Here is a 25,138-nt window from a genome sequence, read left to right on the forward strand (position 1 = left end):
GGTAAATCCATGGGTCCCTGTATAGTCAACACCACATCCTCCATGTTTGAATTGTCTGTCCTTGAATGGTACGGCGTTTCTGATTGGTTACGGTAAAACATGTATCACGGTATCAAACAGCTACCATCTAAATTGTACTGAAAAAGCTATATATCCAGGGAAATGTTCTATGTATCGTAGACTTTACATCTGCTTTGTACAGGACACCCTGAGTGTATATAAGTAACTCTACAAAGGCCAACATGTGTTTGGTATCTTTAGATATAAAGAGGTATGGCGCATATTTGCCTGTTTTGACCTAACGGTGAATGTTTTAGAAAAAAAAAATGAAATAAAATAAAATAAAAACTGAGTTTTTGAACTCTAACCTTAAATCTATAACCTATAAATAGTCGTATTTGCTGAAAATGTGTTTGTTAATTGCAAAGAATAATTCATTAACTGATCGTTAAGTCATCGGGATATTTTGAACTTTCTAGGGGCGCTTTCCTGCATTAAAATCATCGGGGGTCACGTGGCATTTTACCTGTATTCTAAGCCAAGACTATCGCTGTACCTGGCCTGGGTCAGGATAAGCGGAAAACGACCATACTTCTTTGGTAAAAGATATCGTAAGTTGTCAAAAAGTATACGAAACTGCACCATACAGCTATTCGTTAATTCTAGGATTATGTCCATAAACCTCTCAGAGTTATCGTTCCTTTTATTTAAAGTGGATAGTACTTTCCGTACCGACAGGGTTTTGTATGGTACAGTTTAACCTTCTGTCAATATCTATTGTCATACAAGGACGGCCTTCCCTTTGTGCGAGATACACGTGTGTAGTGTATGTGTGTGTGTTTTGGGAGGCTGCGGTATGTTCGTGTTCTGTCTCCTTGTGATGGCGTACAACCAATGCCAACTTTATAGTGCTATCTTACTGAAGCATACATCCGAAGACACCCATTCACATTATATTTTCCAAATCCCTTAAATGCCGACCGTTAGCAAAAGCAGCAACTACAGAGACCACGGCGCTAGGTTGGTGACAAGTCAGAGGTTGTAGATACGGAAGCTTGTTAACCCGTAACGTAACATTTGTAACATTAAGCAAAACTGATATCTATGGAACGCCAGTGTGCTTCCTCATCAGCATATCTTGCTATCATATAATCGAGAAATGATATCATATGATGGCGAAGTGCTGTCATATAATGGCGAAGTGTGTGTGTGTGTGTGTGTGTGTGTGTGTTCCGAGATGTCAACTTCTTTGTTGTAGGCCAAGTTGTTTCAGTCACACCTTTAAACTTTTATAATTCTTTAAGTAATATTGAATACAGTAATACATATCAAGACGTGTGCAAATGATAAATAGATGACATTTTAATGTATTATGAAAAATATACACAGTAATTGATAAAACAGAAGTACCGCGGGGCGCAACCATATACTCCGGTCGAACGCCATATAGTGTTACATGCCATGTATCGTGTATTGAAATAGATAAGCATCCCTTCAAGAGTAGTAAGATGGCATGTTTTACCCTCAATTTTCACTACGTAAAGTTTAAGAAATACCAGAAATCAGACGTTACTAACGTAGTACTCATTCAGCACAACTTGAAATCATGATTATTACGCCTACCAAGTTTTAAAGAAAGCAGTAGAAAATGAAGGAGCTCAGAACAAATGTCAAACGCTGATACGAACGAAAGAGAATAAACCATGCGAAAATAGTTTAATCGAAATGCCTCTCAGAGAAACACAACTTTACATTCTGGTTAAAGCCTTCCAGTTTCGAAGAAATCGATTGAAAAATATAGGAAATCTCCTGACGGAAATCAAATTACAAAAGAAACAAATGACAATAACTTTTACAAAAATAGTCGAAACAAAATGCTGCTCAAAGAAACAAAGCTATATATCATGGTTATAAAGGCTTCCAAATTTCAAAGAAATCGCCTGGAGAATGTAAAATGAGATCTCGGACAAAAAGGCAAAATTGAGATAAATAAAGGCCAATAAAAAAAAAAAAACTCTTTCAGCGGAAGCACTATAAAAACCTTAACTCCCAGTATTTTTAAATGGAACTGAAGATATTGGTTCAAGGTTTTCCAACTAATGAGTAATGCATGCTCAGCAGTAATTTCTCTTTTCTTATCTTCATTATCACTGAATGATATACAAAAAAATGTTCAATCGCACATCACATTTCATCATCAATAATCAGTTCTCCCAGACATTTAAAAAAAATGCCGCTTTACAAATGGCAGCGTTTTTGTTGATGTTGGAAACTGGAGGATTCATTTTCATTCTTGATAATTTAATGATCGTACGAAATTTGTGAAAGCGTGTTGGTTAAACAATGTGGATTAATACTGTTCCAAAGAGATACGTCGGGATTGCGTTTTTACAGGTAGAAAATTGGATGTTATTCAAGCCAAGCTAAAAGACATCGAGATGGTCGAAAGGTTTTTCGCCAATTTGTCGGGAAAGTCTTTTTGCGCATATCGGTACCTTGATTACGTGGATATGATCGAAATCTTTTGAGTTATGAGTTTCGAAATAAAGATCGTGATTTTTTTTTTTTTTTTTTTTTTGGAGTGTTTTTTTTAGCGTCAGCTTGTTATTTGTTCAAGGAAGATAAGCCACTAAACAGTTAAATGATCTTGTCGCCAAGCGCAACAGAGCTATTGTCCACCAGAAATTGTCTCGGTTTCATCTCAGTCTTTTTCTTCTCGGTATCAGTTGTGTATAGTTGGACTCTAAGAAAAGAAAACTATATTTCAGATGCAGATGGTCATGATTGATTAAAACGTCTTTAGATTTCTTCTTCATACTTTTAAAGTTAATTATTCTTTTGAAGGATTTTGTATTACAACAGGAAGGCAACCGGGATTAATAACAATATATTAGGAATGAAGGTTTGAAAAGACTTTTTAATTATTGTCCAAACCTGTAACAAGATATTGTTTAGGAGGATATTTGTGCAACTTAGAAATCCATCAGTTGGCAATATAAACGAGGCGTGTCCACATCATTACTTACCATTGTCGATAAACTGTTTTACTTCTGGTACATCATATGCTTGTGTTGTTCATTTGAAAATTGAGAAATATGCCAACTTTGCTTCCTTGTAGGGAAATTTGATATTCATTTTACTGATTCGTTTCTTCTATTTCCGGTGTTAACACAACAAATGTATTACCCTAATCAATTTCACAAGTTACAGTGCTTGGGTTATGTTAAATACTTTTTACTATTTACATATATGTAACAAACAATCCAACTAAATGTCATCGCCATGTGTCATAGTTAGCTCTCTATCCCCGAGGAGATATTTAACCGGACGTTAAGGACGATTATGACCTTTAAGGCCATTGTCCTATGCTGTAAGTAACAATGCTTTAATTGTCGTGGCTAATTGAATAAAAATGATTTAATGTAAAATCGTTTACGAGAGTCTGTACACCCTACCCTACCCAGGCGCGGATCAAGAACTTTTGAAAGGGGGGGGGGGGGGGGGGGGGTCCAGTAATTTAGTGGTAATGCGAGCGCCGTAGGCGCGAGACGAATTTTTTTTGGCGAGGGGTCTGGGGGCCAAAATTTCGGAAAATGAAATGATTATAGCAAATTTTGCAATCTTTCGGGGGATCAGATTTTCGATAAGTGTTAAGCATAGGCATAGGCGTTTTTGTAAGGCTATAAAAAAGATTTCCAGGCCAGAAACTGTTATTACAACTACCATTAAACGGCTGGTCGAAGGATATCTTTAAATGTTTCATATATATTTTTTTCATATCATATTGATTTTAAAAAAAAGTTTAATAAATATCTCCTTCGTCAAAAAAATCTTCGACTTGACATTCATATACACTAATTACCATTAAAACGGCAGTGTAAAAAAATTATCCTCAACAGGATTTAAAAGACAAGTTTTATTTGAATTTAGTGACTCCAGTTCATCGAGAATAAAATGTCAAGATAGAACTGATTTATCAGATAATATTAATATGCAAAGTTGCAATTTACTAGTGAAGTTTTTATACGTATTGCTGTTTCGTTAATATGAATCTGGATCGCAAGATTGCATCGCAGTGTTAAGGGCCTTTATAGCTAGTTGATATGAATAGTATCATCTAGAGTTAAGTAAGTATTCGAGCATATTATATATATATATACGTATGTGTGTGTGTGTGTGTATTATGTATCTTTGTTACAAGAGTGTGTCGTTATATACGCATATGACACTGCACTTTCAATGTTTTATTACACCGCTGTACATACATAGTGTAGGATGACGAGTGGGTGTGTTGGTGATAGGATAGCAGACCTAAAACATATCAATCATGGTATTTGCTCTGTGTTACACAGGTGAACACTATATGTTAAAGTGAATTGCTTCCACTCGTCCTCTCAAGTCAAGCAGGTAAGTTGTTCACCCAGTGTTGACACCTTACACCGTACAAGGTGTCATACGAGGATAAGTTCGCTCTGTTGGAAATATATAAACAATGCTATATTAACAGTATCGGGCAGTCTGTCATGGTGACGACGTGCACTGCTGTCATAAGTATCTACTATCCACTTTACTCCTATAAGGCTGATGTATCAACACAATATGACGCTTTATGCAAATATAGATTCTTCTATATATAGATTTTCTACCCTTATTGTCGTCAATGCAGTGTCGCGAATTAAACTATATTTAAACATTAAATATTATTTCCCATCTTTAAAACATATGTGCTGCTCTGTCTAAATCAATCAAAGGATTTGCTTTCTTGTCTGCGATTCACATAGAAATGAGTAAAGAGTCGGTTAAAGAGAGAGAGAGAAAACGAAATCGTTAATGTTTGAAAGATGACAAGGCTCTATCCAACTTTACACATGATGCGTATAGATAAGGGAGTAAATAGCTGTCCTGATTAGATAGGTTAACTTGTCGGACGGTTTGTCAACAGTAGCAGTCCGTCAAATACGGAATGTACAGATACATCAATCTGGTCCATGTTATCGTCCCACTCCTAGTCATCTTAATTAACGAGAAACAGTCTCTATATCAAAATGATTTAACATGTTTTAAATGTTCAGAAAGGCATGCCAAACAAGATAAAACACATTCTGGTTTAATGTATATGATTAAGTTTATTACTTATGCTGACGTTTTACTTATTAGAAAGTTAAGCACTATGTTGCTCATTATAACAGACGTATGGTATACAGGTAAGTTCCACATACATGTCACACCTGTGTAATCACAGTCTGTAACCTCGATATCAACCATACGGTCCGACAAACCGAAACAAGCTTTAACTCAGTCAAAACTTCCGGGTTTCACTCGGGACTGACAATTACTCTGTGTAACATGTTCTAATTAATATCGACAGGATCAACACATCAAAGATGACCAAGAAACCAAAGTTTGTGGACTCGTTCTGGGTGAGTGTTTTTGTTTATCTCAGATTAGCCAATACTTTGTAAACAGCAGGTTCGAATCAGAAGTGCAATGAATATATAACTAAATCGGAAAGTTGACCAGGATCTGATAGAGAAGTGTTCTCATTCAGTATAGACTGGGCTGGTATAGGACGTCGGTGTGGTGTAAAACATAAAAGGTGATTTGTCGTCTGTACACAAAACCCGACAAATACTAAATTATATCAATTCGATCTCGTCCTACAGGTCACTTTGGTCTGACTTCACGTGAGGCATGTTTCACCGTGAATTACTGCTGACATTTTTGTCCCAATCACAATTTATCATTAAATATGTATACCCCTCGATAATGAACCGGGGTTGTATGTTTATGTCCCGTCTATCGCTGTTAACTCCTTCCTAATTCTCAAGCGTTTCTATTTTCTGACACATGTTACCGAAATTGTAAGCGTACAATATCCCTTTATAGGGTTCAGTATATAGGTTTCATAGGTGACAAGATAATGCTACTGCTATAATAAAGATTGCCCTACAACTCCCTATCAGACTTATAGCGGCCGTATTCATCGACGAAATTCGATAAAGTGCACAGGCATTTAATATATTTGCCTGATCAGTCAACTTCGCTGTCACTTCTATATTTTACACAGGTGTGATTGTATTATTCTATTCGCGACTCCTATGGTTGTACGGTTGTATCTTTTGTTAAGTTCATCATTCATGAAACGCAATGTGCCCTGACAAATATATTACGATAAGATCCATGTTTATGAAGGATCATATTTATAATTTGATATCGACTAGGGATATTAAAGCTACGGAGGAGGTGTTGTAAGCCTCGCCCTGGTTTTTTTTAACTTATAATGAAGTGATATTTATCATAGGCTGGTCTTACTGGTTTGATGAACAGCACAAACTTCTTCAAGTTGTACTTTGCCTGTATCTCTTATCACTGTATATATGTCTGTATCTCTTATCACTGTATATATGTCTGTATCTCTTATCCGTGGTATATATGCCTGTATCTCAAAACTCTTGTATACATGCCTGTGTCTCTAAACTATACATGCCTGTGTCTCTAAACTATACATACCTGTGTCTCTAAACTATACATGCCTGTGTCTCTAAACTATATATGCCTGTGTCTCTAAACTATACATGCCTGTGTCTCTAAACTATACATGCCTGTGTCTCTAAACTATATATGCATGTGTCTCTAAGCTATACATGCCTGTGTCTCTAAACTATACATGCCTGTGTCTCTAAACTATACATGCCTGTGTCTCTAAACTATATATGCCTGTGTCTCTAAACTATACATGCCTGTGTCTCTAAACTATACATGCCTGTGTCTCTAAACTATACATGCCTGTGTCTCTAAACTATATATGCCTGTGTCTCTAAACTATACATGCCTGTGTCTCTAAACTATACATGCCTGTGTCTCTAAACTATACATGCCTGTGTCTCTTAACTATACATGCCTGTGTCTCTAAACTATACATGCCTGTGTCTCTAAACTATATATGCCTGTGTCTCTAAACTATACATGCCTGTGTCTCTAAGCTATACATGCCTGTGTCTCTAAACTATACATGCCTGTGTCTCTAAACTATACATGCCTGTGTCTCTTAACTTTACATGCCTGTGTCTCTAAACTATATATGCCTGTGTCTCTAAGCTATCTTATGACTTTCATTATGTTTCTGTTGTCCTTATGAAATCCGAATCGGGACATTAAACCGTCGCTTGAGTGTATATGAATGCGTGCATACATGGGTTTTTTAATACACATTGAATAGGTCATCCACGTGAATTTTACTTCCTCGTGCTTTGTACGGGAGCTCTGAACTCTACATATATAATTATATTACAATATATCAGACATGTGTTATGTCACCTTTAAGTGTCTTTGTGTATAGTGACACATAATTGCAGTAAAACATTTTAATTATTTCGTCTGTTAGAGCATGTATGAACATACAATCATGTCCTGGTCACGTTAATGATCATATATCAAAATACACTGCCATACACTATCATATGAAGATAATTATAGTGGCTGAAATTCTACACAAGGAAGATACAAACAACAGACTGTATCGACTGACCAGGATTCCATTTATATCATGACAAATGCAATCATATGAATAATTGTGTACCCATGCATGGGTATAAGTTGACAATGACTATCGATAAACTTCTCTGATTTTACCAGGATTCGGATATAGCCAGCACAAGAGGAAGTGATGTTATTGTGCGACGAATGAAGGAGGGCAAGAAGGTGTGCAAGGAGTTGGTAGAATATTTATCTGAAAGGTAAAACAAGTGCACGGATAGAGATTTTCTCTTGTTAATGTTAATTTGATCATGTTTCTATTTCGAGATAGTAACGTCCGTCCCTGCGCTGTTTACATGTCCCGGTTAATTCGATACCCAATGGAAAAAAAATATAATCTAGAATCTGTGCGGTAGTATGTCAGATGTTTGATGATTGTTGACATGTCTGGTGGTTCTGTTGACATATCATGTTTATCCTTTCCGAAAAATAATCTGCATGGTCTTATTCTCCTCCTTTTACGTGTTTAATTAAGGGTCATCCTCCATGCAAATCAACATTCTGTACGTTTTCGTATCCATATCGATTTGTACTAAAGAAATACACAACGTATTTTTGCAATGACGGTGCCGTTTGTTTGTTGTTGTTGTTGTTTTTTTTTTTTTTTGGTTTGTTTGTTTTTGTTTTGTTTTTTGTTGTTTTTCTCCACATATACTTCTGTTCATTACATCATAGGAACATTTCTATTTAATCACGGTACCTGCCATCTTTGTCTGCCTTGGTTTTATATCTATAGATATAACGGTGAAATATTTGGTTTATTTTGATTAATGTCATATTAACAGCCAATGCCATTTAAGGACATGTCTGATTTTAGAGATGGAGTAAAGCCGGAGTACCTGATAAAATATAGACCATTTGTACTATCAGTGCGTCAATGTGAAATATATAAAATATCAATACATCTCTTTCTCCACTTATTATTTTCAGATCAAAAGCAGAAGCTACTTTTGCGAAAGCTCTTAAAAATGCAGCTCGTAAACTGGATAGCAACATGGAAATTGGGTAAATAAAAACCTTCAGAAACAATATATATAAATATTATAAATGGTAATTAATTCAGAGTTTATTCATTAAAAAGTCAGTAAATTTTTGCAGCATGCATGTTTTAGTCATGCTTTTCTTAAAACTGTTCAAAAAGTAAACAAATACCAGATTATTTACATAACATTGTGCGTTGATTTCGGTAAGGATCTGACCAATGTTGATATTGTAAAGGGAACTCGGGCTGTCCATTTCAACTCTGAAGAGCGAGACAGAACACATATCTGCAGCTCACGAAGCAGCCGGGAACGATATGTCTGCACTATCAATAGAACTATCAAACTTCAACAAGGAGCAAGAGGCCATAAAAAGCCAGGTATGTGTGGATAACGTTATCTTGAAACACCAAGCCTTACTATAACATAGCCAAATGTATATAGTTATCGGTAGTGAAGACTAGGCCTTGCTATAACAAAGCCCAAATAAATATAGTTATATGTATAGTGAAACACTAGGCCTTACCATAACAAAGCCTTAAGATTTATAGTTATCGGTATCGCGAAATACTAGGTTTTACCGAACATAGCCCAAATATATATAGTTATAGGTAATATAACCCAAAACACTAGGTTTTACCGAACATAGCCCAAATATAAGTAGCTGTCGGTATCGTGAAACACTAGGTTTTACCGAACATAGCCCAAATATATACAGTTATAGGTAACATAACTCAAAACACTAGGTTTTACCGAACATAACCCAAATATATATAGTTATAGGTAACATAACCCAAAATACTAGGTTTTACCGAACATAGCCCAAATATATATAGTTATAGGTAACATAACCCAAAATACTAGGTTTTACCGAACATAGCCCAAATATATATAGTTATAGGTAACATAACCCAGGATATATAGCTGTCTGTATCGTGAAACACTAGGTTTTACCAAAGCATAGCCCAAATATACATAGTTATAGGTAACATAGCCCAAATATGTATAGTTATCGGTATCGTGAAACACATAGCCCACTATTATATTATGTAAATAATTTCCAATTCGATACCGAATTTTAGTTGTATCTAAGTCATGATTAATCAAATGACGTTATTATTTGAGTAGAGAGCGGAACACCTACAGAAATCCACATCTAATAAGTTAACCAGTAACAGCAAGGCTAACACGGTAAGTACCTATATCGATTGTTATCAAATACAGAAATGTTGATGTTAATTTGTAATAAAAAGATACATCGGTTTATACAGATATATTTCATTTAAGTCAGACGCATTTAGCTAGTGGTGCAAACAGTGTGAAATTACCTCTACAAACTCATTTTTCGAACTTTCAAACATGTTATTAACTTCCTGAAAAACAGTGACACTTATGATCGTAAACACAACTTAATTCACTTATCCGGTAGGACGAGAATTTCACCGAAAAGTGTACTGGAGGTACTTTTTTTTTTATCTGAAACAGAATTTGAGGGCCGAACTATCGAAACAGCCATCAATCAGCGACTGAATAAATTATTTCAGGAAATGATATGTCATACACCCCATTAAAATAGATGAACATTTATTTGTACAACATTCAAATGCTTATCTTAGCACAGACTTGATAACCAGTAATAATACACATACTTTTATCATTATTATTAAAATAGATGTTCAGCATTAAATACACATTTTCTTTGCACAGACTTACTGACCAATAATAATACACATACTTTTATCATTATTATTAAAATAGATGTTCAGCATTAAATACACATTTTCTTTGCACATACTTACTGACCAATTATAATGCACGTACTTATATCATAAGTATAAAAATAGATGATCAGTATTAAAACTATTTACTTAGAACAGACTTACTGACCAGTAATGATAAAGTAACTGGTATGTTTACAGCTAAAGGAGAAATATGTTCAGCGATGTCGAGAGCGGGACACAGCGGATGATGCTTACAAAGCAGCGAGAAATAGTGTAGCCACTCAGACAAAAGATCTCCAGAAGGTAATAACACACTTTATTACATTTTTACTAGTGAAATATCAAAAATTATTCATTCTATAAAAGTGATATTACTAGTGAAAAATATCATATTGAAAAATATCACTTTTGCTGATTTGACCAATCAAATTAATGATTAGAAAATACAAAAATAATTGACCAATCAGAAAGCCCGACATATATGTCAGCACCTGGACAGGGGGAACTACTTTTTTTGTTTAAATTAGGCCTAGTTACCATACGGGGTAGGTTTTTCGTTGATAAAAAATGTAATAAACAGAATATCTAACAGTGTCTTCAGTAATACCAAATACATTTCACTCGTGTGGCTAATATTTTGATATTTTTCACTCGTGCTGCGCACTCGTGAAGAATATCTAAATATTAGCCCCACTCGTGAAATATATTTGGTATTACTGAAGACACTGTTAGATATCCTCTATTTATCATATAATTACTTATAGGTCAGGAAACCACACGGTATGTAATGCAATAATTGACGTCTTAGTACTTAATGTCTTTGTGTACGCTGAACAGTTTGGTTGTTTGGTTTGTATTTGTTTACCTGCCCCAAGTAGGTTTCAAACTCGCAACCCAGAGTTGGAGGGCTAGTGATAAAGTGTTGGGACAACTTAACCACTCGGCCACCGTGGCCCCCAATGAACAGAATTGCGGTCGGAAGACAATAGGCTGTAGACAATGGGTTTCATTAAAATAGAAAAAGTACGTGTGTAAAGCTTACAACTTAATGACAGATATGTTATCTGCGTAATAATATAGCATTTAACACTATATTACAGGCAGAGAAGAATAAAGAGAAATGTTATGACAACATGCAGAATGCAGGTAAGTTTACTTTTTAGATGCTTAAAGTGATTTCTCCACTAAATTTCATATTGATTATGATAAATATGAAAATAATTATCATTAGAATATTACTTCATAACATAGGTCGTGTGTCATGTTTTTAGTATACAAATTACTTTAAAATTGTAACTTACCTATCAATACCCATGTCGGTACGCTTCACTATTCACAAATGATAATTGGTAACTTAATGTCTCCATTACAACAATTGTATATGATTATGATATGTATTTGTTTAGACACGGCGTATAAAAGTTCTCTTGAAACCTTGGAGGCAGCCAGGAAAGCTTGGGAATCTACTATGGTAGAGACGTGCGAGGTAGGAAACAAGGATTCTACAAAACATCTAGAATTTATTAGCACAATTCAATACAAATAGCTAGAAATAGTTGAGCCAAAAAAAAGTATACTGTAATATACAGCTATGTTGTCCCTCTAGGTCTCTTCATCGAAATTACGTGCATAAAGTATTGAAAACATTGAGATGAGATAGATGTGAGAAAATAATTCAAAAGTAAATGAAGTAAATGAATTCAAAGAAAATTCCAAAATCTGGATATTTTTTTTTTTTTTTTGCCATAACACCATACTCTTTGTTCCATGGATAAACTCAGATGGACACACCAATGATCCTTAACATTCCTGTTAAGTTTCATTAAAGACATATTTATTTTACGACGAAGAAAATAGCCTTATAAGTGAAAATTAAGGACGCGACAATAAAAACTATATATCCATCTGGGCAAACAAACATGATAAGTATAAGCTGATATAATTCGTTTTGCCATTATTGTAAAATATCTATTAACATATTTTGCTAAACTATTATTAACAATTGTATATTCAAGGCCTTCCAACAGATTGAGGATGATCGAATCTATCTTACGCGGAACATTCTGTGGAAAATCACTAACGTTGACTCCCAGGCGTGTGTGATACAGGACAACGTAAGATTTGTCACATATATACAATGTATATACGTTTGGGTAAACACAGGCATTTTAATGATTCGTTACAAAGCGATGCATACAACTTCACGTTCAACCCATATGCATTCAGGGAAAATAGTTAATGTCTCAATTCATTATTGTACAAAAACAATGGTGATTTCCCCCGCGGCGTTGGCGTTCTTTCCGCATCGTCAGGTCATAGGACAATATGAGGATAATTTGTTGATTGTGAGAACTCTTTTGTCTTATGCTGGTCATAAAACCTTTATACCTTCCATTTCCTGCCTGTCGTATGTGAAAATATGGAGCGTAGAAGGTCACCTCACTAGCTAATTCTGATGGGCGCGGCACGTTTGGAGAGCACGAGGTCGTTAGTTAGTCCCAGCGCCGGGGCAGACTATTTATCAATACAGTTATCAGATAACTATGTATGTGACTGCATTCTGTGTCTCTAATGCTATACGATTTGCTTACTTTTTGTGTCCCTCCTGTTTCATTTATTTACATAGCCTGTTAAATGTTTTGTTCACTTTAAACCCGTCTTTCTCTTCCCGGGAAAAAAAGACCCCTCTTTATTCAAAGTACATTACGTTAATTTTTCCATCATTTTTGTCAGTGTGCTGAGAAAATACGACAGGCATTGGAAAAGTGCGACATTGAAACAGATCTACAAACTTTTATTGATAATTACGGCGTGGGAAGGGTTCGTCCAGGTAAGAGTAACACAATAGTATACAGTAAGGTAACGGTGATTTTTTAAAGTTTTATCCTAATTAAGGATGTACTCATCTATTCTATGGTTTCAGTCACGTTCAAGTCTCGTTTTGATCTTGTGTAAGGGTGTACGTTTTTTTTTTTTTTTTTTTTTTTGATATTTAACAAAATATGGTAAAAATTAGCATACACGAATCAGAAAATGTGTCAAAAATCTAGATGTGCGTTGTTTATAGAACATTTTTCACAATAATTTCAATAAATTACCAATTCGTCGGCCATTTTGAACATTAGATATATCTCTTGCCCTTCATGAAAAGCCCTTTTACTTATTTTGACTCTAGATAGGTCGCTGAAATCATCCGTATGTTGCCATTTTCAATTGTAGCAAGTTCATTTTTCCTGTATAATTTTGTAATGTTCAATATAATGAAGATAATATACATGTACAACAATGTGGAAAATTATACATTTTTGATATTTTCTTTTACATTTCTTGTGTAACATAAACACTTTGGATTTCTGACCTTGAAGTGGTGAAAACAGGCTAAATAAATTTAACTACCATAATTTAAAAGAAAATAGTATTTTGTCAGTTCATTAAGCATCCATACATATCTGCCAACACAAATAGAAGATATTGTATGGATTTGTCCTGTAAAAGGTCAAACAGCAAAATTCACTAAAATCACATAATGTGTCGAATTGGTGCTATCTTTGACCGATCATATCCCAAAAACAAGCACTCGGACATGTTATTCCTTTTGCGTTTTCTGCTATACCATTAACTCCCATAAAATGTATATAAGATAAACAGTTTAGTACAGGAGGTTATTGACATCACAGAGTTGTATATCCTGAAACCTACCATGACTAATTCAATTATTGATATACTATATATATAACAGCACTATCATATCGTTCAACCCTATCAGAAAGAGTACCTTATGTGAACTACTACGAAAGAAGGGGAAGTCAGTCAAGCCCTTCCACAGTGACAGGAACTGGAACGCGTCCTCGACAGCCCCTCCCTCCTGCTGGTCATACCATGTCAGGAGGAGGAGCCCCGAGATCCCAACCAGGACGGCCAACAGGACCGCCGAGAGGACCCCCACCCAAACAGCCACCTTTGATATCATTAAGTGGAGGTACATGTTCTAAGACTAATTCAATATTCACTTCAATAATACAATATTTCTGCTTTCTACATGAACTATGTGATATTTGACTTGCTAAGTTGCTGTCAGAAGAAAATAAATGCTTGTTTTTTACTATCTATCGCTTGTTTAAGAACATATGTAACTGTGTTCATAGTTTTATAAAGGAATGTAATGTTTAAACAGGGAATAACTAACAGTGTATAGTATTATATATAATGAGAAAAGCTGTTAACAGTATGAAAGTTATCGTTTAAACTATGTGTCCAGCTATTAACCTGGATGGCTATATAATGTGTGAATGTCCTATAATATTTGTATATATTTATTATCTGTGCATATCGATGGATGTGTCAAAAACAGCATTACATAATCAATGATTTAAGCCATACGATATATCGTATACTGCATTTACAGAATCGATATTTGCATTCCATTAGTTAAGTTACTTTATCTACCCTCCTAACTTGTCAGACCTTTACTATATCTTCCCTCTCCTACCCCGTCACACCTTTACTATGTCTACCCTCCTATTTTGTCTTTACTATGTCTACCCTCCTACCTTGTCTTTACTATATCTACCCTCCTACCTTGTCAGACCTTTACTTTATCTACCCTCCTAACTTGTCAGACCTTTACTTTATCTACCCTCTCCTACCCCGTCACACCTTTACTATGTCTACCCTCTCCTACCTTGTCTTTACTATGTCTACCCTCCTACCTTGTCTTTACTATGTCTACCCTCCTACCTTGTCTTTACTATGTCTACCCTCCTACCTTGTCTTTACTATGTCTACCCTCCTACCTTGTCTTTACTATGTCTACCCTCCTACCTTGTCTTTACTATGTCTACCCTCCTATCTTGTCTTTACTATGTCTACCCTCCTACCTTGTCTTTACTATGTCTACCCTCCTACCTTGTCTTTACTATGTCTACCCTCCTACCTTGTCAGACCTTTACTATATCTACCCTCTCCTACCTTGTCTTACTATATACCCTCTCTACTCTATAATCTACCTCTCCTACCTTGTCAGACCTTTACTATATCTACCCTCTCCTACCTTGGCTTTACTATATCTACCCACTCCTACCTTGTCTTTACTATATCTACCCTCTCCTAACTTGTCTTTACTATATCTACTCTCTCCTACTTTGTCTTTACTATATCTACCCTCTCCTACCTTGTCAGATTACTATATCTACCCCTACCTTGTCACCTTTACTTGTCTACACCCCTACTTGTTTACTATATCTACCCTCTCCTACCTTGTCAGACCTTTACTATATCTACCCTCCTACCTTGTCAGACCTTTACTATATCTACCCTCTCCTACCTTGTCTTTACTATATCTACCCTCTCCTACTTTGTCTTTACTATATCTACCCTCTCCTACTTTGTCTTTACTATATCTACCCTCTCCTAACTTGTCTTTACTATATCTACTCTCTCCTACTTTGTCTTTACTATATCTACCCTCTCCTACCTTGTCAGACCTTTACTATATCTACCCTCTCCTACCTTGTCAGACCTTTACTATATCTACCCACCCCTACCTTGTCTTTACTATATCTACCCTCTCCTACCTTGGCATACCTTTACTATATCTACCCTCTCCTACCTTGTCAGACCTTTACTATATCTACCCTCTCCTACCTTGTCAGACCTTTACTATGTCTACCCTCTCCTACCTTGTCTTTACTATATCTACCCTCTCCTACCTTGTCAGACCTTTACTATATCTACCCTCTCCTACATTGTCTTTACTATATCTACCCTCTCCTACCTTGTCAGACCTTTACTATATCTACCCTCTCCTACATTGTCTTTACTATATCTACCCTCTCCTACCTTGTCAGACCTTTACTATATCTACCCTCTCCTACCTTGTCTTTACTATATCTACCCTCTCCTACCTTGTCTTTACTATATCTACCCTCTCCTACCTTGTCTTTACTATATCTACCCTCTCCTACCTTGTCTTTACTATATCTACCCTCTCCTACCTTGTCTTTACTATATCTTCCCTCTCCTACCCTTGTCAGACCTTTACTATATCTACCCTCTCCTACCTTGTCTTTACTATATCTACCCTCTCCTACCTTGTCTTATACTATACTCTACCCTCCTACCTTGTCTTTACTATATCTACCCTCTCCTACCCTGTCTTTACTATATCTACCCTCTCCTACCTTGTCTTTACTATATCTACCCTCTCCTACCTTGTCTTTACTATATCTACCCTCTCCTACCTTGTCTTTACTATATTACTCTACCTACTTCCTACCTTGTCTTTACTATATCTACCCTCTCCTACCTTGGTCTTTACTATTATCTACTCCTCTACTACCTTGTCATTACTATATCTACCCTCTCCTACCTTGTCTTTACTATATCTACCCTCTCCTACCTTGTCAGACCTTTACTATATCTACCCTCTCCTACCTTGTCAGACCTTTACTATATCTACCCTCTCCTACCTTGTCTTTACTATATCTACCCTCCTACCTTGTCTTTACTATATTTACCCTCTCCTACCTTGTCAGACCTTTACTATATCTACCCTCTCCTACCTTGTCTTTACTATATCTACCCTCCTACCTTGTCAGACCTTTACTATATCTACCCTCCTGCCTTGTCAGACCTTTACTATATCTACCCTCTCCTACCATGTCAGACCTTTACTATGTCTACCCTCCTACCTTGTCAGACCTTTACTATATCTACCCTCTCCTACCTTGTCTTTACTATATCTACCCTCTCCTACCTTGTCTTTACTATATCTACCCTCCTACCTTGTCAGACCTTTACTATATCTACCCTCTCCTACCTTGTCAGACCTTTACTATATCTTCCCTCTCCTACCTTGTCAGACCTTTACTATATTTACCCTCCTACCTTGTCTTTACTATATCTACCCTCTCCTAACTTGCCAAACCTTTACTATATCTACCCTCTCCTACCTTGTCTTTACTGTATCTACCCTCTCCTACCTTGTCAGACCTTTACTATATCTACCCTCTCCTACCTTGTCAGACCTTTACTATATCTACCCACCTCCTACCTTGTCAGACCTTTACTATATCTACCCTACTGCCTTGTCAGACCTTTACTATATCTACCCACTCCTACCTTGTCAGACCTTTACTATATCTACCCTCTCCTACCTTGTCTTTATTATATCTACCCTCTCCTACCTTGTCAGACCTTTACTATATCTACCCTCTCCTACCTTGTCTTTACTATATCTACCCTCCTACTTTGTCTTTACTATATCTTCCCTCTCCTACCCTGTCAGACCTTTACTATATCTACCCTCTCCTACCTTGTCTTTACTATATCTACCCTCTCCTACCTTGTCTTTACTATATCTACCCTCATACCTTGTCTTTACTATATCTACCCTCTCCTACCCTGTCTTTACTATATTTACCCTCCTACCTTGTCTTTACTATATCTACCCTCTCCTACCTTGTCTTTACTATATCTACCCTCTCCTACCTTGTCTTTACTATATCTACCCTCCTACCTTGTCTTTACTATATCTACCCTCTCCTACCTTGTCTTTACTATATTTACCCTCTACTACCTTGTCATTACTATATCTACCCTCTCCTACCTTGTCTTTACTATATCCACCCTCCTACCTTGTCAGACCTTTACTATATCTTCCTTACTACCTTGTCAGACCTTTACTATATCTACCCTCTCCTACCTTGTCAGACCTTTACTATATCTACCCTCCTACCTTGTCTTTACTATATCTACCCTCTCCTACCTTGTCAGACCTTTACTATATCTACCCTCTCCTACCCTGTCTTTACTGTATCTACCCTCCTACCTTGTCAGACCTTTACTATATCTACCCTCTCCTACCTTGTCAGACCTTTACTATATCTACCCTCTCCTAACTTGTCAGACCTTTACTATATTTACCCTCCTACCTTGTCTTTACTATATCTACCCTCTCCTAACTTGCCAAACCTTTACTATATCTACCCTCTCCTACCTTGTCTTTACTGTATCTACCCTCTCCTACCTTGTCAGACCTTTACTATATCTACCCTCTCCTACCTTGTCAGACCTTTACTATATCTACCCACCCCTACCTTGTCAGACCTTTACTATATCTACCCTACTGCCTTGTCAGACCTTTACTATATCTACCCACTCCTACCTTGTCAGACCTTTACTATATCTACCCTCTCCTACCTTGTCTTTACTGTATCTACCCTCTCCTACCTTGTCAGACCTTTACTATATCTACCCTCTCCTACCTTGTCAGACCTTTACTATATCTACCCTCTCCTAACTTGTCAGACCTTTACTATATTTACCCTCCTACCTTGTCTTTACTATATCTACCCTCTCCTAACTTGCCAAACCTTTACTCTATCCACCCGCTCCGACCTTGTCAATCATGTACTTAATCATTGACAAATCTTTACTATTTCTACACCATCTGACGTTTTCAAACCTTTACTACACCTTTATTTACGTCTTACACTGTCTTAACATTACTATTCTAACCTTGAACAAATTCTGTTATCACTAGAGCATTGCTCTGTCTTTTCTCAGACGACGACGGTGCGTACGCAAGCATTAGCACAACGACCAACAATAAAAGAATGGCTAATGTTGTACATGCACACGAGGCAAAGGTAGGTTACAATGTATCTAACCAAATACAAAAAAAGTAGTTCGCCAGGGACAATCTGGCTGTACCGTGTAGGAATACAAATACGTCGGGATAACAGGATAACGTGCGTTTTCTATTACTGAATGTATTTTTATAAGTATATATAAAAAGTTGTATATGGATTTTATCTGATAACTATACAGCTGTCTACGCATATAATGATTGTTATTAGATTGATCGAGGATTCCACGAAATTCTCTGGTATTTAGGACAGTTTGGTTATCCAAGATGTTACAATCAGTTCATATGTATTGATATTAGCACCCAGTCGGTATTTGAGTCATATGAAATTTGATCAACGATTCGTCTAACATTTCCCTTTTTATCAGTTAAAATGCATTGATATCGTAAAGTATCATGACCAAGAGACTTTTATTTAAAATCATAGATATATAAGCATTTCCCTTGACAATGCTCAGTTATATGATTGCATCTATCAGCTGAATGCTTGGTTGGGTTTCACCAACTTTAGATGACGTGCAAAATGTAACACTGTTCTTGTGGGGAAATATTACTTGAGAAACATCTGATTTTACCAGAACCCTTTTATCTATGTATATAGTGAATGATTTCGGTGTAGTTTTCCATTATTGACCCAAACGTCGGCTTATACGAGATACGTCTATATTTAGATCATAGTTGAGGCGTCTGAAAGACTTTGGTGAGTATTGTGTATAACGATCATCTGACCATGAGAAAACACGTGAATATTTGTGATTGTATACAGACTGCCAATACGGAAAAGTTTACATAGGGTTTTAAAAATTATGAATATTGAAACCACGTTGCTTACTTGTTCATTTTCAGAATGTGACACATCAACTTTATGATAGACGTTACAGATATGCATTTATTTCTAAAAACAATTGTTCCACCATGGCAACATGTCAGATCATTGGACAGGAATGATAATCGCACACGTTATATCCTACGCCAGGAGGCGTAAATGAAAGATATATTCCCTTATTTGTCACCTGCGTTTAACATTACTTGCTTAAATGTACATGTTTCTGTACAATTTACAGTTGCGTTTAGTAGCAGGGCATGTGTGTTGGCAGTCTGTGTCCAATTGTATAATTTTTGTTTGTGTCAATTTTGATTCTGGTGACGGACAAAACATTGACGTTTAGTAGTCGGTAGTTGCTTCCAGATCCAAATATTATGTATATATAACACGCTGATACCCTGATACCCACATAAGCTTATACATTGGGTAGAACCGGTATATGTCATAATGCGCTCTCCTTAGCTGGAGACACAAAAGTTAAAACACGATCGAAACCAGGATACTGAGCAGCATGAGCATGAACTGATAACTAGCTGTTTGTATCATGATATGGGTGTGGGCTTTGGCATGAGCAGAAGCTTAATATCAAACTGAAGTTGTATGTTTATAAATAAACATTTATTTACGATGCTATTCTTTAGGATAGACAGTGGTGTGTGCCCCATAATATTCCGTAACAGAGAATGGTTTATTGTTCAATAAATTCTTCAATCGCAGATTCTAAAACAAAATAAACAGCAAACCCTTAATACCCTGTTGTTTCAGTATCAAACTTTTCAATTTAAAGAGAGTTATGGCACAATGAAATTTCAGGAACCTTAACAAATAATCATAGTTGCGATACGTCCGTCTAACGTCTGTTACCAAGTATAATGAATAGCTTTTAGTGTTGTGTTAAAACAGTGCGTTTTTACTAACTCCTTTTATTGTTTAATGTTTAAATGACGCTTTGTTTATTAGTGATTGGTGTAATGCTTGATAGCAAACCAGTTTTCATGCTTAAGTCATAACTTCGTTTACAAGTGCTAAGAAGTGTGTTGCTTCAACAGTAAATGTCCATTTCGTAAACTAATTCAGCCGTGCACTAAAACACCGCACATCGATAAAGCCTGCTGATTTTCGAGATACAAACATGTAACTGTATAACCGGCACAGATATTCTACATTAAATATCTGAATGCCTCCTAAGACTCTGGATAATATCATCTATTTACCCAATTCGTGACAGAAAGGATAAAAGTACATAGAAATCTGATTCAGCTGATTTAAAACGCTCTAAACCTGTCTGCTGTTAAATATTCAGATCAGACTAAATCTTAAACCATCAACATTAAAATAAGGACGTGCAGTTTAAAACTCTCTGATGATGACGTCACTCTCAGTATGATATATCGGTGCATGTTTTTTTCCAAGTGTGACCAAATTACACTTTGTTTATGTCTAGTAATCCAGTGTGAACACTGCCCTATTATTTGTTTTTTTTCTGTCTTATAATCCATTGAAAACACTGCCCTATTATATATTTTTTCTGTCTTATAATCCATTGAAAACACTGCCCTATTATTTTTTTCTGTCTTATAATCCTGTGTTAACACTGCCCTATTATTTTGTTTCTTTCTTATAATCCAGTGTTAACACTGTCCTATTAATTGTTTTTCATATTTCGAACTTAACAGAACGTACACAGTTTATTAGCGGTTTTTTTTTTATCCTATATTAATTTTGAGTATTAGTTTGCTATGTAACATACGATTCATACCGTATGTAGAAAGTTCTTCATTAAATGTGATATCTTAAATAGTGTAGAAATCCCATATATTTTTAGATGGAATGTCAGTCCTATATAAAGTGTAGAGGCTAATTAGTTGTATCCCATTAAATACAAAATTAGAAATAGCCACAATATTCACTTTTAAGGGGACTATGAAATATGAAAAAAAAAAAAGATAAACGAGTTATTGAAATATAGTATGCCCTTAAATTCGCACAATTTTATGCAGTGAAATTTACGTTGTTTTACGTAAAGAAATCAATAAGTTTCAATTATAATACACCTATGCAATATAACGTGTTCCATATCAAAGCTCTTTTTAAAATTTCCATAAGTATATAAGTATACCTGTGATTCATTTTATATATGAGTATTTTATATGACCTTTTCATAATACAGTGACCCATTCGTATAGTAATATCCCATTTAACTGCCCTTTGTGTACTAATGGAGTGATTAATTGCTATATAAATGTTTCTTTCAGATGCCCTTTGAACTGTCGGTGAAACCTGGAGATATTGTGGAGGTGCTAAACCAGAACAAAGGCTATTTTCAAGTAAAAGTTGGAAACCGCGTGGGCGCCATTCCCGAAGCATGTGTGAATTTTGCAAAACACGTCTAACATCCAGCTTCTATAATCATCATCACAACATTTTGTATACTGAAATACTGTGCTATTTATTACCCGTGATATTAACCAAGATCAAGCATTGTACAAAGCATATCTAAAAGCATATTATTAAATATGCCAAATATACCATGTTTATTTCCATTGGAGATAAACCCCATAAGCCATGCTTACTATAAATACTATTTTAGGGAAAATAACGACTCGTCGTTTATACTATACACTATATAGTTGGTAGTATTCGCAGGGAATTTGATTTTGCTATATTTGCTATAAAGAAATGTTTACTGCAGAATGTTTGTAATGCGGTGTTCCACGAAATTTAAAACCCGCAAATTAGTTCCGGTTGGGACAACCACGAAATAGTAATCCCATGAATTATACGACATACAGGATTAAGATTGGAATCGTTTCACAATTTTATCGTTTTCATTGAGCGGCATGATGGGTCTATAGCTTTTTAATTTAACATATAGCTCTTTTAGAACTTGTGATGACTTAAATGTTTATATATCCGAGGTGTTTTAGGTGGTGCAATAGACAAATGTCGAAATCGATTAAATGAAATGAACCTCTGATAGAAAGAAATGAGTTTAACGCACCCTTTGAAAAAGACAAGGAAATAACACTGCACATCCGGAAGTGCACACATTTCGTGGAGATACATTTTGATAGATAACTAATGATCAGCGGAAGTTTATGTATGCCGCTGTTAAGCAAATGTACATATAAGTACTTAAGGTAGATACTGATTATAGTTTATTGATATCCAGGGTAGACATTTTGCTATTGTTATAGTTGAATATAATTCGCCGATAATGAATTGCATACATGAGCTTTAACGGATTTGCTTTAATATCTTATGTAAACACTGCTGTGATATAATGCTTTATATTTTTACGTTATGTACAACGTGTGTCATGTCATTATGTTCATATCATTTTATACACATAATACCAGATCATGTCTTCAGTTATCAATAAGTGACCGCTGTATTTAGGTCGTGTTTGAACCTATTATCAGTTATCAGCAATATATGTCCGCCATGTTTAGAGTGTGTATGAGTGTCCGCCATGTTTAGAGTGTGTATGTATACGTCATAAGTCATCATCAATAAGGGACCGCTGTGTTTAGGTCGTGTTTGAACATGTTATCAGCTATAATCAATAATTGTCCGCCATGTTTAAGGTGATGTAGGAATGCGTCCCAAAAGTTACATCAATGTATTCTCAATGTTTAGGGGATGTAGGAATGCGTCCAAAAGTTACATCAATGTGTTCTCAATGTTTAGGGGATGTAGGAATGCGTCCTAAGTTTACATCAATGTGTCCACCATGTTTAGGGGATGTAGGAATGCGTCCTAAGTTTACATCAATATTCGTATGCCATGTTAAAGTTGGGTTGTAATGTGTGGTAAACTATCATCATTAAATCCCCTCCATTATTGGGTTGTGTTGGTAGAATATATATATACAGTCTATATAAATACGTGATCCTCATTTTGAGGTTTCATTGGTACTTGATGACAGTTATCATCAGAAAAAAACCAGTGCTCAAACCTAATGAGTTTGTGTATTACGTAATGTCCATCTTCAGACTTAAAATATGTGTTCCCTGTCAAAACAATTTGTTTTTGTATCTATGACAATTCATTTTACACGACACATAACAATTGAGCATGATAAATTGCCCCACGATGGACACATTCATTGTAACCACATCCTTCCTAATTGATTGACTAACGAGTTCCAGGTGTTTTTGTTGTTGTTTACATGTTTTATTGTCTCCAGTAGAACAAATTTCCCTTTAATAGCTTTACTTGGCTGTGCACTGCTTGTTTGTCCCCTACCGGTGAAACCGGGGCACTTTAGGTCTCCTCTCCGTCCGTCTGTCTGTCTGTATGTGATCGTCTGTTTGTTCATTCAGTTTTCCGCACTTTCTCAGCCATGCTTCTAGATATATATTGGTGAATGTTGGTATGTAATTCAGTATAAGTAGCTAAAGATCAAGTTCGAGTTTCATGGATATTTGGTCAAAGCCACTTCCTACTTTTAGCGGAGTGCGGTAGGGGACATGTATTGCTGTAGCAATACCCAGCATGCTAGCCCTTTGAACGTATATCTTTTGTTTCTGACTCTGGTCTGGATGAAACCAAGCATTGTAGTTTTCCAGTTGATATTAGCATTCGTAAAGTCTCCTCATGACTTCATACCATTTACTGTTAGTCTCGACATTAATTTGAGATTCATTTCTAGGGACCCTTTACCTAGGTTAACTGCTGGTTAGTGTAGGAGCCTATGGTCATAATTGGCGTCTTGTAAATTGCCAAATAGTCTTGCGAATTCTAGCATAATCACTTTAACGTTCTTTTAATCGCTGAGTAATCCTTCATAAATTGCTTTGCTCGTTTAAGACTTCTCTGCGATTTAAATACTGTAAAACCTGTTTATTCAGAGAGTCTTGGTAGTTTTGGATGTCGTCTATTCTTTCAAAAGTTCATTTTTCACTGAGGTTCGCTTGATTCGCTAAGTCTAGCTTGTTTCGTACCTCAGATGTTTCATCAGTAGACGCCTCCTTTTCATCGAGGAACATACATTTTAAAAAAAAAGTATATGAGGCGCTATTTTTGGAGTCCGACAGTGTAACGTTTATTGAGATATAGTTATATTTGAAGGTGTTCACGTATTCTTACATACATGTTAGATACTGGAAACTTACTTGATTTTAATAACTCACATTTAAGTGGAAAAATCAAAATCAAAACATATCAGCGGAATAATAGATTGGCGCATCAACAATGATTGCCATAGAAACCAATGCAGATAAACTACAATTAGCGAAATCACTGTTTAGCGGAATGTTTCCGGTGCAAAAAAACCCCGCTAAAATAAGATAACCCCTAAAATGTGTACGTTTACAGTAGTAGTCCCTACCATACCAAAGAGTTGTTTTAATGTTTTGTAACAAGCAAACCTTTCTAGTATTATTGAATGAATCGTCTGTGTTATAAGAACTGTGGATGTGTTGTG

The 25,138-nt window shown here is 35.9% G+C and overlaps 1 protein-coding gene across 5 annotated transcripts; it reads left to right on the forward strand.

Moving 5' to 3' along the window:
- The first annotated feature begins 4,258 nt into the window (after window positions 1-4,258).
- LOC117332554 (proline-serine-threonine phosphatase-interacting protein 1-like) lies at window positions 4,259-24,708 on the forward strand. 5 transcript variants are annotated; one of them, XM_033891507.1, is made up of 14 exons: window positions 4,259-4,407; window positions 5,369-5,420; window positions 7,636-7,736; window positions 8,467-8,541; window positions 8,755-8,896; window positions 9,645-9,707; window positions 10,436-10,540; window positions 11,338-11,383; window positions 11,644-11,723; window positions 12,253-12,351; window positions 12,971-13,067; window positions 14,004-14,216; window positions 18,803-18,885; window positions 21,966-24,708. In XM_033891507.1, the coding sequence occupies exons 2-14, from the start codon at window positions 5,385-5,387 to the stop codon at window positions 22,101-22,103; spliced, it is 1,278 nt and encodes a 425-aa protein (XP_033747398.1). In that variant the 5' UTR covers window positions 4,259-4,407; window positions 5,369-5,384; the 3' UTR covers window positions 22,104-24,708. The 5 variants fall into 5 exon arrangements, 4 of the variants coding, with proteins under 4 accessions (XP_033747398.1, XP_033747400.1, XP_033747397.1 ...); XR_004533753.1 differs by lacking the exon at window positions 4,259-4,407 and having other exon boundaries at window positions 5,290-5,420; window positions 21,966-23,297; window positions 23,350-24,708; XM_033891509.1 differs by lacking the exon at window positions 4,259-4,407 and adding an exon at window positions 19,556-19,584 and having other exon boundaries at window positions 5,290-5,420; window positions 21,966-22,078.
- The last annotated feature ends 430 nt before the right edge of the window (window positions 24,709-25,138 follow it).

Source organism: Pecten maximus, chromosome 8 (assembly GCF_902652985.1).
Source record: "Pecten maximus chromosome 8, xPecMax1.1, whole genome shotgun sequence".
Lineage (NCBI taxonomy): Eukaryota > Metazoa > Mollusca > Bivalvia > Pectinida > Pectinidae > Pecten > Pecten maximus.

Bases quoted from the DNA above. Each gene is read 5' to 3' on its own strand.
- LOC117332554 (XM_033891507.1), top strand. From the start codon at position 5,385: ATGACCAAGAAACCAAAGTTTGTGGACTCGTTCTGG. The intron at 7,737-8,466 runs GTAAAACAAGTG...TATTATTTTCAG, and splicing joins GTAGAATATTTATCTGAAAG to ATCAAAAGCAGAAGCTACTT. The intron at 12,352-12,970 runs GTAAGATTTGTC...CATTTTTGTCAG, and splicing joins CGTGTGTGATACAGGACAAC to TGTGCTGAGAAAATACGACA.